Consider the following 13,252-nt stretch of genomic DNA (forward strand, 5'->3'; position numbering starts at 1 on the left):
TCCTGTCACATGATATTGATCGCATGACTTGATCCATAATACTCCGAATGAAATTCAATGAAATTCATTTTTCCGGACATTCTTTCTCACAACAAAGCAACGACTTCTACACATTTTAATACCATTTTGCACTATGTTGATATATGATGTTATAAAATCATGCCAGAATAAAAAATATATACATTTATTACATTTTAAGATATTTTAATCACAAATGAAATGGCTGAATTGGCCTTTGGATGGTTAAACCGAATGACCTTCTGAACCTTCAAAATCTTTAAATACCTTTATATGTATCAAAATATAATTAAAAACGTTTGGATTCAGTAAAAGAGATCAAGTTGTAATACCTTACATACTTTGGATGTCTTATCTTTGTTTACTATTATTATTGTCATTGACCCATAGGCCTATATATATAAAAAATCACACCATACACATGTATGTATGTATGGTGTGATTTTTTGTATGGTGTGAAGTATTCTTGTAATTTTGGTTTTATTGTGTTTATAGGGAAAGTCTGCTAATAAATAGTTGATGCATTTATTTATTTCTTCTAAAAAAGTTAAATGAGATATAAGAGACTATAAATATAGTCTAATAATTACATAAATATTTCAAATATTCGATTATGACTTATGAAATTTTTTACTATGTTTTTAGACTAAAAACAGTTCAATAAAGCAAGCAAGCATACATTTAAAATGAAATATGTCATGTGGTGATCTCATATGGCAAGTCCCTGCTTTGCGAGTGAAATACAGAGGTCAAATGAAATAACAGCACATTCTCGGTGTCATCCACCCTCACCATTTTTGCGACCGAAATGACCCGCTCTCTCAACCAGCACCGCGGACAGCGCCTGCGTCTCACGCGAGACTCAGCAGGAAGTGGCCATCATTCGCTCTTTTCATTGCGCGCGCCCCTCCCGTCCCCTTTCCTCTTCAGTCCCTCGCAATGACTGGCGAACGGAGGCACAGCACGGAACACGTATGCAGCAGCAGCATCTTTGCTCTGGTCGAGTGAAGAGATTGCAGTGTCTGCTTCCGCACCCGAAGTGTGTCAGGATATTAAAAATTCACCAACAGTCGAGCAGCCCTCTGAATGCCGAACACTACGTCAACAAACTGATACCTTTCCACGCCGTAAATATCCCATCGTGCGTTTAATTCGCTTGTACGGTTAGGCGAGCACTGCCCGAGAGCAAAAATGTTGGATCCATCCTCCAGCGAAGAGGAATCGGACGGGATAGTGGAAGAGGAAAGCCGAGAGGTGATGGCTCCTCAGTCCGGAGCCACTCGCATCTCCCCCAGCAGGACCAGCGAGAGCACCGATAGGCTCCAACCCACCAGCCGAGGCTCCAGCGCGCGACCATCCAGCCCGAGCCCGTCGGCCGCCAGCGAGCAAGACAAGGAGGACGTGGAGAAACTGCAGAGGGAAGAAGAGGAACGAAAGAAGAAGCTGCAACTCTATGTCTTTGTGATGCGATGCGTCGCCTATCCTTTCAACGCCAAGCAGCCTACCGACATGGCAAGGCGACAGCTGAAGGTAAGAGCACGAGGTGTCCGGGTCTCACCTTGAGAAAAACGTTATGCATCATATTGTTCCTTTTATGTCATGCCATTATCAACAAACATAGCTTTGAATCTCTTAAATATGTCAGGTGATATTACTCTTAAAGTGAGGGAACATTTGTAAAAAATCACCATATCCTTCACGGGACACCTATAAAATCACAGTCTTCATTGTCAGCTTGTTTTTAAAGCTCAGAAGGTCCTGTCGCGAGCCCCCAAACCCGAAGGAATTCGTGCACATTCGGTCAAATTCGGCCGCACGAGACGAGCTCTAATTATAGATATTCTTCAAGAGGTTGATGGACCAAAATAAAGCGGTGTCATTGCCGTAGTACAGTCATGTGACTCGTTCACATTGGAAGTCAGTGGTTGTGTGCAGTCTTGCGGCCATAGGATATTCAGTTCCGTTTGCGCCATCTCTCGCGCCACTCATTCATCTTCCAAGGTGACTTTTGGTGTAACAGATGCAAACGCTGAATCCACTGTTCAGAAGGTCGACAAACCATAACGAACGTATTTGTCATGTCACCTGGTGTTGGAAATACCTAATCGTATTTTTACGAGTTTCTCTTTCCTTTTTTTTTTTAGTTATTTCACGCAATTATTTAATTTAGGCATTTTTACTCAAAAGCCCGTTGATAAACAACAAGTCTGAATGAAATACAACAAATCTAACGTGTGTTTAGAAATTATCCTGAGAGTTTTATTTGCTGACAATTGACTTAAGGCTGGAAGAAACAAAAGAAACCTGTTATAGACTTCAGTTACTGCCATAAAAATGTTTCCTTGTTCAGAGAGGTGTCTTTCAGAGGTCCCATCCAATTTCCCTCAGTTATTGATCCAAGCTGATCCTTGACTATTTACAACATGCTCAGAAACCACCGTTAACAGCTATTACTGCTATAGTAAGTGACAAAAAGAAAAAAAAAAGCAGTGTTTTTGTCCAGTCTTATACTTACATTCATATTTGCTTCACTTTTAACTAAATTAGAAAAAAGCTAAAAGATTTTGATAAATAAACATTACAGTTATAGAAAGCCTGCTGTCAGTGTATGGATTTGACCTGACATTATTTTAGTGTTATTTTCATAGTATAAGAAAAAAAAAGTATATGAAGATTTAATTTGGGGCATATAGTAGGCTATGTGTAATATGTAAATATCACATTTTTAATAAAAAGCTATCTGACATTGTCACCGTAGCTGCAGATTTGGTTATGCAATATGGCTTAGTCAGATGAGAACACAATAGACTCACTGAAAAGCTGTGGAAGTATGAGTCCCATGTTGTCGTTCAATGCTAGGCAGCCTCACGTGAGGTTGAAGAGGTCTTTGTAGATGTAAAAGCTTTGATCAATAACATTGTATTGGAATACCTGCTGTTTGTCATTACAAGAAGTCAAAGCTCTGATCTTCACAATGCGTGCCGGTTCAGTTGAGTGAGTCAGGGCTGGTGGTATTTGGGTCATTACAATGAATTCCAGAGTTGAGTCACTGTTGGGGTCCTTTAGGTTCAATAGAATCATTGCAGTCAATCACTTCAGTGACTCAGAATCATCCATGTGAATCATCGACATGAAGGACGTCTATCAAGAGCAGGGTCGAAAGAATGGTATAACTCGTTTTTTTGTTGACTGCGTTTAAGACAGTACATTATGGTGAATGGTAAAGATCAGTGGCTTTATTAAAAAGCTTCTACATAGATTCATGCACCATATTGCACTATAGTAGTTTTAAGATTATCTATTCCCAATAGAATTCAAAAAGTAAATTAGTCAAAAATGGAACTCAATTAGTTGCTAAATGATGGCATTACGTTTGCTTGTTTACTCACTAAATATAAATGTGAAAATAAACTCATTGCATATGGGCCTAGATAACAGATGGGAAATTAGAAAAAAAGACCTTCATATGTATATATTAACTCTCATTTATTATACAAAATAACATACTAAAGGTAAAAACAATAGGTTCACACCATTAAAATGCATTTTTTTCTGAAGTGTCAGATGAAAAAGATAATTTCATATTAAAAAATAGCAAAAATTGGATACTCACATTAGCATATTGGGGTTAAGATATCACCACTAAAATCATAATTAAGTGTTTTTTTAATCTCTTTAGGCTGCACTAATTTATTTGCAGAAAGCTTAACTAGTAGTTTTATGAGTGCTTATTCAGCTAATGTGATATCAGAGGAGCTCAGGGGATTGAAGGTAATGGCTCCAGCATATGTCTCATTAAGTAATCACAGTTTTTCTATCATGAAGAAAATCAAATCTCCTTCATGCATTATTTCTTATATATATGGAGTAGCTTGATTTTCTTTCTCTGCTTTTTGACTGCAAAAGCAGGGAAACAATATGATCTTTATCAGGTTGATGCTCACATGTTGATTATAACGTTACCTAAAACGTTATGTAGTACTATAAAGACAATTTGGTCATGCAAGTTATTTTGTTGCTGGGAGAATGACAAGTACTGTGCTTCTATTCTTAGTCAGTATGAAAGTCCTTAAAGGGTCTATACTGTATGTAGAATTCAGAAACCCTTGTTATTAGCAACACCAGGGCCATTAAGTGAACTGCAGCCAGCAACTTATTGCTCACGCTCGCGATAGTAACAAACAAGAGACTGAATATGATTCAAGACCCCGATATACCCATGGCGTTTTTCGCTTAGAAGTGAAAAGAAGTTAAAAAATCCTTTGACGTAATATACTTTTAACGAACGTCCCAATGCTGTCCACGTTGCTGAGAGCGACGTGTAAATGAATATGTAAATATGTGCTGCACGCTTTCCTCTCAATAACAAAATAATTACACAACTAAAATAATAGTGGAGAGAAAACCGCTGTTTTAAGAAAGAATCTGATTGTAGCGATGTGGATATGTGTGCACCAGCACTGCAAGGTCAGGGAAAGTCTTGTTTTTTAAGTTTCGTTACAAGCTGTTCACACATTGACAATAAAAAAAAGTTAAAAGTCATTAAATTTGCTGTCAGTTTTACATTCATTTCTACTCTTGGGTGTCACTGAGTGTAGCTGCTAGCTAATAACAAAACTTATTAATTTTTTTTTTTTTGTTTATTCACAAAATACCTTGAAGCATCCGAGTATGTAGTGAATGTTTACTGTGGAAAGAAATCAAATCCAGAATTAGATTTAAAATCTTTGCTCTTCTAAAAAGCTGCCTTCCTAGCTTGGATGAGTTTTTCATTTAAGTTTGGTGCATCTGAAGGGCTTATCATGGTTCATGTCTCCAGCAAACTGCTTATTAGTCAGCTGTCCTCTGCTCAGTCAGTCCATTATAAAATTCAATAATGTTGAATGACAGCCTCATTGTTTCTATAGCGTGTGAATCACATTTCATTCTCTAAGTTTTTAGTCCAGGAGGTCACTTTTACTGTGGGTTTTGCCTTAGACTAATTTGTATGCTGTCAGCAGCATCTCCTGTACTCACCCTGTATCTGCTCTCGAGCCTCTGGTCTGGGCTGGCAGCCCTTGCTTGAACCCCAGATGATACAGGCACACGATAGAGATCTCTCAGCAGTTTTGTTCATGGGCCTTGGGGAGGATAGAATTTCAATTATCTGTATCCTTCCCGTGTTTGATTTCATCACTGATAGATGGTAGATGTCCCCCCATTTCAGCAGATAAGGTGGTCTCGTAACAAGGACACATCGTAAGGATGTAGAGGCCCTTACAGTCTCCAGACCCTCTAGCTTTTTGTTGCATCCATAAAATGAAACGTTAAGTTTTTCATCAGATCAGTACATACAGTGTGTACATCCCGCTGAAATATCACTCCTCGCCGAATAATACTGGTGGTGACAGCTTTCAAGGGCTCATTGTCTTTTACTTAGCTGGCTAAGCAAATCTTTGTGTCATTTCAGATGAACTTATCTGCAGATGAGGTCTCCTTTCCTACCCTTTTGTCCTTTAGCTTTATTTTGATCTTTCTCTTCTTCTGTGTTTTAACTAATTACCTGCTATTTTGGGTCACAATTACCTGTTCACGTAATAGGATGGGCTTTTAAAGGATATTAAAGGGGATTAAAGTCTGTGAAGTTTCAGCTCAAAATACCCCATCATTTATTATAGCTTGTCAAATTTGTCCCTATTTGGGTCTGAGCAAAAACACGCTGTTTTTGTGTGTGCCCCTTTAAATGCAAATGAGCTGCTGCTCCTGGCCCCCTTTCCAGAAGAGGGTGGAGCTTTTACAGCTTGCGCTTCAGTTGCTCAACAACAACAAAGCTGGAGAATCTCACGCAGCCAAAATGACAATTGTCAGTAATCGTGTTCAGCCTTACTGTTCAAATCGGAGTCGGACACTGATGGAGAGACTCAGGAAGAAGTTACAACTTTTAGAATGCAGCTGGACGTTTCTGAACGGTTAGTGGATAAATTTATGTAGTTGTTTTGGAGTTTATTCAACTCATTGACTAGCATGTGCCGTTATGTTAATCTTTTGTGCAAATCCAGCGTTGAATTGACCCTAGTTTGTGAAGCAGTCTGGCGTAAAATGATGACATGGCAACAACACTCTTCTACAACAACTCTTCCTCTTCTCTAAAGCAGCCCAACATGGCCTCGCCCCCTTTGTTGTGTGTTCCTGGGGGCAGGGAAATTTTGAGGTTTGTGATGTTACCAACCCGGGAGGAAGAGCGTTGTAGTCCCTAAAAAGTGATTTCTTTTAAAGAAATATCTCCCTTTGAATTGAACTTTGCGCATCGTAACTTTGCAGATGTTGTTTATGCTCAAGCAGCAACATTACACAATAACTAAAGTTAAAAAAGTGAAATCACAATCAAGGACCCCTTTATGGTTGGAATCTATTGTTATTATCAAATTTCAATAGGCCTACACTAATTTCAACTGTCATGTAAAGAAAAAATATTACATCATATATTGCATTTTAAAAATGGCACATACAATATATCTATAAATAAAACATAATAAATATTTATGATTAAATATGTACGGAGCCCCGCACATGACATGCAGGGAAAAAATATTAGGCTAAATCGTGTGCACGCTTTACTAAGTCGTTCCCTCAATTTACTAAATCATGCGCAGGATTTACTAATTCGTTCCATTGATTTATAAATGATGTGCACGATTTACTAATTCGTTCCCTCAATTTGTTAAATCATGCGCATGATTTAGCAAATCAACGGAATGAAATAGTAAATTATACTGCAAGTTACATCATTACGCCAGTAGGTGGTGACAAGTGATTGTTTTTATGGGTTACTTGAATCATTTTCACTCAAACAATTTGTTCAAACACGCTGACTGATTTAGGAACCAACCAGGTCTGATTCATTTAATTGTTCAATCAACCAATTCATTCAAAACACACAGGAATTACGCAACAGTAATTTTTCTGTGGATTTGTTCGCAACTTTTTTGTTTGGCATAGCAAAAATAAACGAAGTATCTACCAATGTTGTGTCTAAAATGGAAGTTTAAATGGAATAGTATTTACGTCTTGTTTACTGAACTGGTATATTAAAGCACAAAGCAGTATTAAGTGTGGAGGAAATGTCTTTGAAAGTATTTTGTAGAATAAAATAGTTCAATAAAATAATAAAAAATTGCATTAAATGGATAAATATGTCAATTTCTATTAGGTTCTACCATCCTTAAATTGAGTCAGGCTAAAGCTTATACACATCAGTCTTGAGAGGTTACACATTTGCATTGTCATGCGTTGGCGTGTGCATTTGCATGTGATACCACATGTTGACAGGTTTAGCTTGACTATTGTTTGTGTTGCACAGTCACACCTTGTAAAGGCTGTTGACCTTGTGAAAAACGGCACAAAGGGACTGCAGTGTTATACTGTCACTCACAGCTAGGCCATTTATCTATGTACAAGCCTTCAGTGGATGTGTATTTGAAATCTAAAACCAATGGCCCTGTTTAGGTGCACAGTGGGTCTACTGTTGCAGTGCAAGGAATCATACTGTATGCACATAAATGTGTAAAATGTAGCCTATCACTCACATTAGGTTATAAATGAATGGGATGGAAATATACTGAATTGCTGGTCTCAAATGTGATGCATCACCTAGAGAGTCTTTTATTAATGCAATGTCTGGTGTTCACACATTAAAATGAGGGTCTGTTTATTGTGTGCCTATCTTGGAGAAATAATGCCTGTCCCACATAAAAGGTTTTACAAACCTGTTAAATGTCTGCATTGCTGTAGGGCTTGCAAAAGGAGATAGTGAAAGATTTTTTCCCTTTATTACAAGAGGCAAGCACAAGAAAGATGGGTGAATGGGGAATGAACTCAATCAAACCCTGTGTTTCAGAGTATTTAGCACAATCAAACCCAATGAGAATGACCCTACAGGCTTTCTCTATGGTCTGAGAGCCCCACTGGGTTGGCCTGCTGGCCACATGATTTTATTCTTGTTCAGACAGGAAGGCAAATCAGAGTAGCTTTGTGTGATGGATGAAGTTACCATGCCTGTATCGAGTTGCCAGGCTCACAAATTCAGTTTCATTCTCCACTGATTTCCAATTGAGGTCTTTTTTACGGAGCGACGGTAGCTTGTAGTGTGTGAAACCTCTGCCGCAATCCCACACGCACGTGTTGAAAGACAGGTTAGTTTTCAAGGCAAAAGCAGAGCTTCTGGTCAGTGTGAAATATAAAACAAGAGGAGAGGATGAGACTGGAAAGCGAAAAACTTAGGATAGACAGCTATAAAAATGTCTGATGGAAATTTAACAAGACCAAATATTAATAAAACAAATTACTTGATCCATGTCCATTTGAAGTTCATGAAGATTTGCAACAACATATTTAATTTTAAAGCTTAAGCTGAAGTAACCATCTTTCATAAATCAACCATAAATCAAATTTGTAGAGCAGTGAAAACTGAAAAATACGAGGGAAGAAAAACATAAAAATCCCTCAAGAAAAAAATCAGATCCTTTTGGTCTGTGATGGGCTTTGAAATGAAAAACAAAATGTAAAACTGAATTTGCATTAATATGCCCAAATACATATTACTGTAAATTGCAAATTGAAGTGTTTTCTAGCAAAACAAGAATTCCAGGCAAATGTTGCACACATGAAACGCAGTCTGTAACATTAGTAATACAGTGTGGGTTGTGATTTTATGAGGGATTTCATTTAAAACAGGTCAGTGAGAATGGGAGAGATTAATGGATCCACATTATATTTGCTATTTTGGTTTCTGTGTATGTCAAATCACTGACAAATGTCTTTTATAGAACAGTTATGTAAGCAAATTCTGTTTTTTTCACAATGCTTGAAACAAGGCATTTGCTGTTGCAGTATGAACAGACACACCCCCATCTTTCCAAAGCCCCGCCCTCAAAAATTAATTAGAGATGGAGCATGAGAACGGCAGCACATCTCAGTGTTGTCTAAAACAACAGGAGGAAAATAGAATTCTCTCATGACAAACTAACAACTGACAACAGCTTATGAAAGTAAATATGGCATTTAATGAGAATGATCTGCTTCAACTATCACACTGTCAGATTCCTGCTTCTCATATATGGGCTGTCTGATCAATCACTTAAAATGATTGACAGGCAGAAAGCACCTCAATGTCTTCAGATTGGCTCAGAAAAGAATTTGACCTTTGACCTTTGATTTAATTCACAGGTGTGATCATTTTTGTCCATAAAAAAAAACATTAAAAATACCTTTAAATTCGACATGAAATGTAAGTTGCTTTTCTTTCCTATTGTGACATATATCTGAGTGTAATAGCCTAGAAAAAATGTAGAGCAGGACTTGATTTTGTCCATCAGAAATTGATTGGATCGTTGGACCATTGTGGTTTGCTATTGCTGTGATCTCATGTGAGTTACATTTTTATTTAAAATATTAATTTTGAAAAATAATTTAAAATAAACAGAAATGATTGTTTAATTCTAGTGCTTCATAATACAGAAAGGGGAATATTAAGGGTAGAGGAGAGACATAAGGGTCTCTAGTGAAGGGAACAGGTTGAGGACACAGCAATGACAGCGACACTAATAGAAAGAGAGTGGAGGTCAGACAGGAGATTAGGAGAGCCTGAGAGACGGCAGCGGTTATGGCAGCTGGATGGAGCAGGAGTTAGTTAGGAGAGGTTCCCGTGGAGATAAGAGGATGTTTGATTGAAAGGCCAGAGCTGGATCTCCTCAGATGAGATTTGGAGATTCTGAAATTACCTTATTAATATAACAGGGTAAGAGGGATGATATTTATCGGTTCATTAAGCACACTGAGAAAAAAGGACAGGTGAGGAGAGGAATAGAACGTGAGAGACTGGCAGATTCATTTTGTCAGAAGTAATAAACATCCAACTGGAAGGTCCTTAAACCTCCTTTAGCAGGTCATTCACATTTGAGTGTGAATTATTAAATAGTGGAATAAATGGTGGCTATTTTTAGTGCTGCTTTAATTAACTTATGACCCAGAGAGTAAATTTAGCCTAGCGCTCTTGAAATTATAAATTCAGATTTATGAATGATATTGATTCATCAATACATAGATAAATGGACACACACACACACACACACACAATATTCAAATACCTAATTAATTTAATTGTAATAATATACATGCATAGACATTTCAAAGACTTCTTGGTTAAAAGCCATTTCAGTGCAGTGTGAATGTGGACAGCAGAACATTTTATGCATCCATATTCATTAATCAAAGCTCGTTCTGAAATCTGTGTTTGAACTTTTGGATCAGTGTATTTACATTTCTAAATAGCCAGAGCAGTGTGTGTTTGAAAATGTTTGCTTTTGCTGAAAAAGTGTTGATTTTTGTTCATATTTTGAACTTTTGGAACAGTGTATTTGCATCTCTAAAGTGCCAGAGCAGTTTGTGTTTGAAAATGTTTGCTTTTGCTGAAAAAGTGTTGATTTTTGCTCATATTTTTAGGGGCATTGCAGTACGTGTGGAAGTCTGTATTTGTACGGGTTTGTACATGTGTGATTTTTCATGGCTATTTAAATAAGTGTTGCTCCGAGAGAAGTCTGAGAAAGACACTGTGATGAGGGACATCTGCTCAAGCTATTTCAGCACTTTTCTGTAAAGATAAAGAACAGAATTAGAGACCCAAGGATACCATAAAGTGCATTTACATAACAGAGATGATGCGACAGAATTCAGGAGAGGTGATGTTTTTTCTTTCACATCTTTATTTTGGTTATTGCAGATGATACCTAATTTGTAAAAGTTGTTGAAAGTATATTCATTATGTTGTTGTTTTATATGCTAAAGAAGATCATGAATGTGTATTCACACTTACCATATTTTAGGCACTATGGATAACTTACTTCGGCCCTAATAAAGCTCTTAATGAGACTTCTAATAATCACGGAAATAAAGTGTCCTAGCTATGATGATAAATTAGAGGCAAAACTTATGTGTAATTTATGTTGCTGGTTAGTACTAATTGGCTTCTCATATTTGTGCACTTTGAAAATAGGTGGCTCAATTAGGAGTAAGAGAAATAATAACAGCCCTAGTGAAGAAGCAAACCAAAAACTAAACTTTGAATTGGCGCACAAAGGAATATATTGAATTTTTTACTAAATAACAATGCAACTAAAAGTTGTGTTGTTCACCATATTGTATAGCGTTTAAAGGAATTATTTAATTATAAATTGTAAAATGTGTACATGTAAATTATATTATCTGCTAATGTGCTCACTAAAATGTTTAAAGAAAAAATGAAAAATGTTTATTATTAATCTTTAAGGCTGTTTGTAGATTCTGGACACAACTGACACAAGGGAGAGTTAATTAGCCAAGTGGGAACAGTTATTGGCTGTCTGATGCTAATAATCTCAAAACAGTCTGGCCAATATATATAGGTCCATCAATAGCCTTGAGCCAGAACAGTAGTTTAGATAAGTCTGCAGTTTTTTTCGCCTAGAGGCATGGAGAGTAGGATGAAAGGAAGTAGTATTAGCCAGAGTGGAGGAGGAGGATTGTGTCACAATCTAGTGTGATGAACAGCAGTAGCTACTAGTTGTTGTGGCACTACAGCCGTGTCTCTCTAGGAGAGCTGCCTGCACCCTTATTCTAAAGCATGTGAACGATTTTTCTCATGCCGTCGCTGCCACACACCCACTTGTGAACCAGAAAACACACACACTTTCTCTCCCTCCCTCCATCCCATCCAGCTTTTTCCATATCCTATAATCCATTAAGCAGCACTAGCACTCCTTCCTTTCACTCCCTGTCTCTCCCTCTTCCTGGCAGGCCGACATGACCTTCTGTTTTTCTCAAGGTCTCTATTTTGACTTTGAGCACGTGAAGAGAGCATCTATTACGTTTTAGCATGAAAGCTCCCTCTAATCCCCTTTCATCCCATGATTTTTAAGGGGGCAGCAGGAAAAGTGTTGGCCCATTTTGTGCCCTAGATGAGACAAGACATGGCCAAATGAGAAAGAAAAACACTTTTTAGCAACTTTGTAGTTGATCGCATAATTACTGTATAAGATGTGAATAGGACCTGGGTTCATATCCCGACATTATATATATATAGTACAGATTTGAGTTCTATTTTTGAATGGTTTAATAGCACTTCAATGAATGATAGCGTCATCAAATAATGTTATGCTAGCCAAACGATGCCAGGAAAACAAATGCTGCATTAATTGCGTTAAAATATTAGTTCACTTCTGAATAAAAATTTCCTGATAATTTACTCACCCCCATGTCATCCAAGATGTTCATGTCTTTCTTTCTTCAGTCAAAAAAAGAAATTAAGGTTTTTGAGGAAAACATTCCAGCATTTTTCTCCATATAGCAGACTTCAGTGGGGTACAACAGGTTGAAGGTCCGAATTGCAGTTTAAATGCAGCCTCAAAGTGCTCTACACAATCCTAGATGAGGAATAAGGGTCTTATCTAGCTAAACGATTGGTCATTTTCTAAAAAAAATAAAAATTTATATACTTTTTAACCACAAATGCTCGTCGTGCACTGCTTGTCCACGCATGACTTTCACGTTAGAAAGGTCATATGTGTCGTAGGTGAAAGTACAGATCCAGTGTCTACAAAATGAATGTGCAAAGACTAAGCCAAACGTCCTTTACAAAAAAAAAGTAAAACAACAATGTCGGATGATTTTAAAGTTGGCGGAGAAAAATGAGATGGAGTTTTTCGTCATACAGAGGTACTTCCGCCTACATCACGCGTGACCTTTTTAACGTGATTACGTCATGATTGGCGAATCGCAGAGCAGTGCAAGACGAGCATTTGTGGTTAAAAAGTATATAAATATTGACTTTTTTCTAGAAAATGACCGATCATTTCCTGGAATGTTTTCCACTAAAAACATAAATTTCTTCTCGAATAAAGAAAGAAAGACATGAACATCTTGGATGACATGGGGGAGAATAAATTTTAATTCTGAAGTGAACTAATCCTTTAAATATTTTTAACGTTTTAAATGAAAAATTAATCATTAATCACAAGCCTTAACGAGTTAATTTTGACATGCCTTATATATATATATATATATATATATATATATGAACCCAGGCACATGCATGTCGTTTTTGTCACAATCTGTTTGATCTGACCGCATCTTTCCTGTCAGGGTAGCATTAATTCTTCACAGGAGGAAGCCATCTTACAGAGTCTGTGTGTCACATGGCACAAGTTCTTATTTTTAGGATTAG

General features: G+C 37.3%; 1 protein-coding gene across 16 annotated transcripts in view; it reads left to right on the plus strand.

Moving 5' to 3' along the window:
- Nucleotides 1–688: 688 nt before the first annotated feature.
- The window catches only part of cadpsb (Ca2+-dependent activator protein for secretion b), an 85,579-nt gene continuing 73,015 nt past the window's right edge, over nt 689–13,252 (plus strand). For 3 of the 16 annotated variants that reach the window (XM_051896492.1, XM_051896493.1, XM_051896509.1), the window contains exon 1: nt 708–1,548. In XM_051896492.1, the coding sequence (XP_051752452.1) occupies nt 1,210–1,548 (339 nt within the window). In that variant the 5' untranslated portion in view covers nt 708–1,209. Of the gene's footprint in view, nt 1,549–13,252 lie in introns of all 16 variants that reach the window. The other 13 variants (XM_051896502.1, XM_051896504.1, XM_051896494.1 and 10 more) reach the window with 9 other exon arrangements.

The sequence above is a fragment of the Ctenopharyngodon idella genome, chromosome 6 (genome assembly GCF_019924925.1).
Source record: "Ctenopharyngodon idella isolate HZGC_01 chromosome 6, HZGC01, whole genome shotgun sequence".
Taxonomy (NCBI): domain Eukaryota; kingdom Metazoa; phylum Chordata; class Actinopteri; order Cypriniformes; family Xenocyprididae; genus Ctenopharyngodon; species Ctenopharyngodon idella.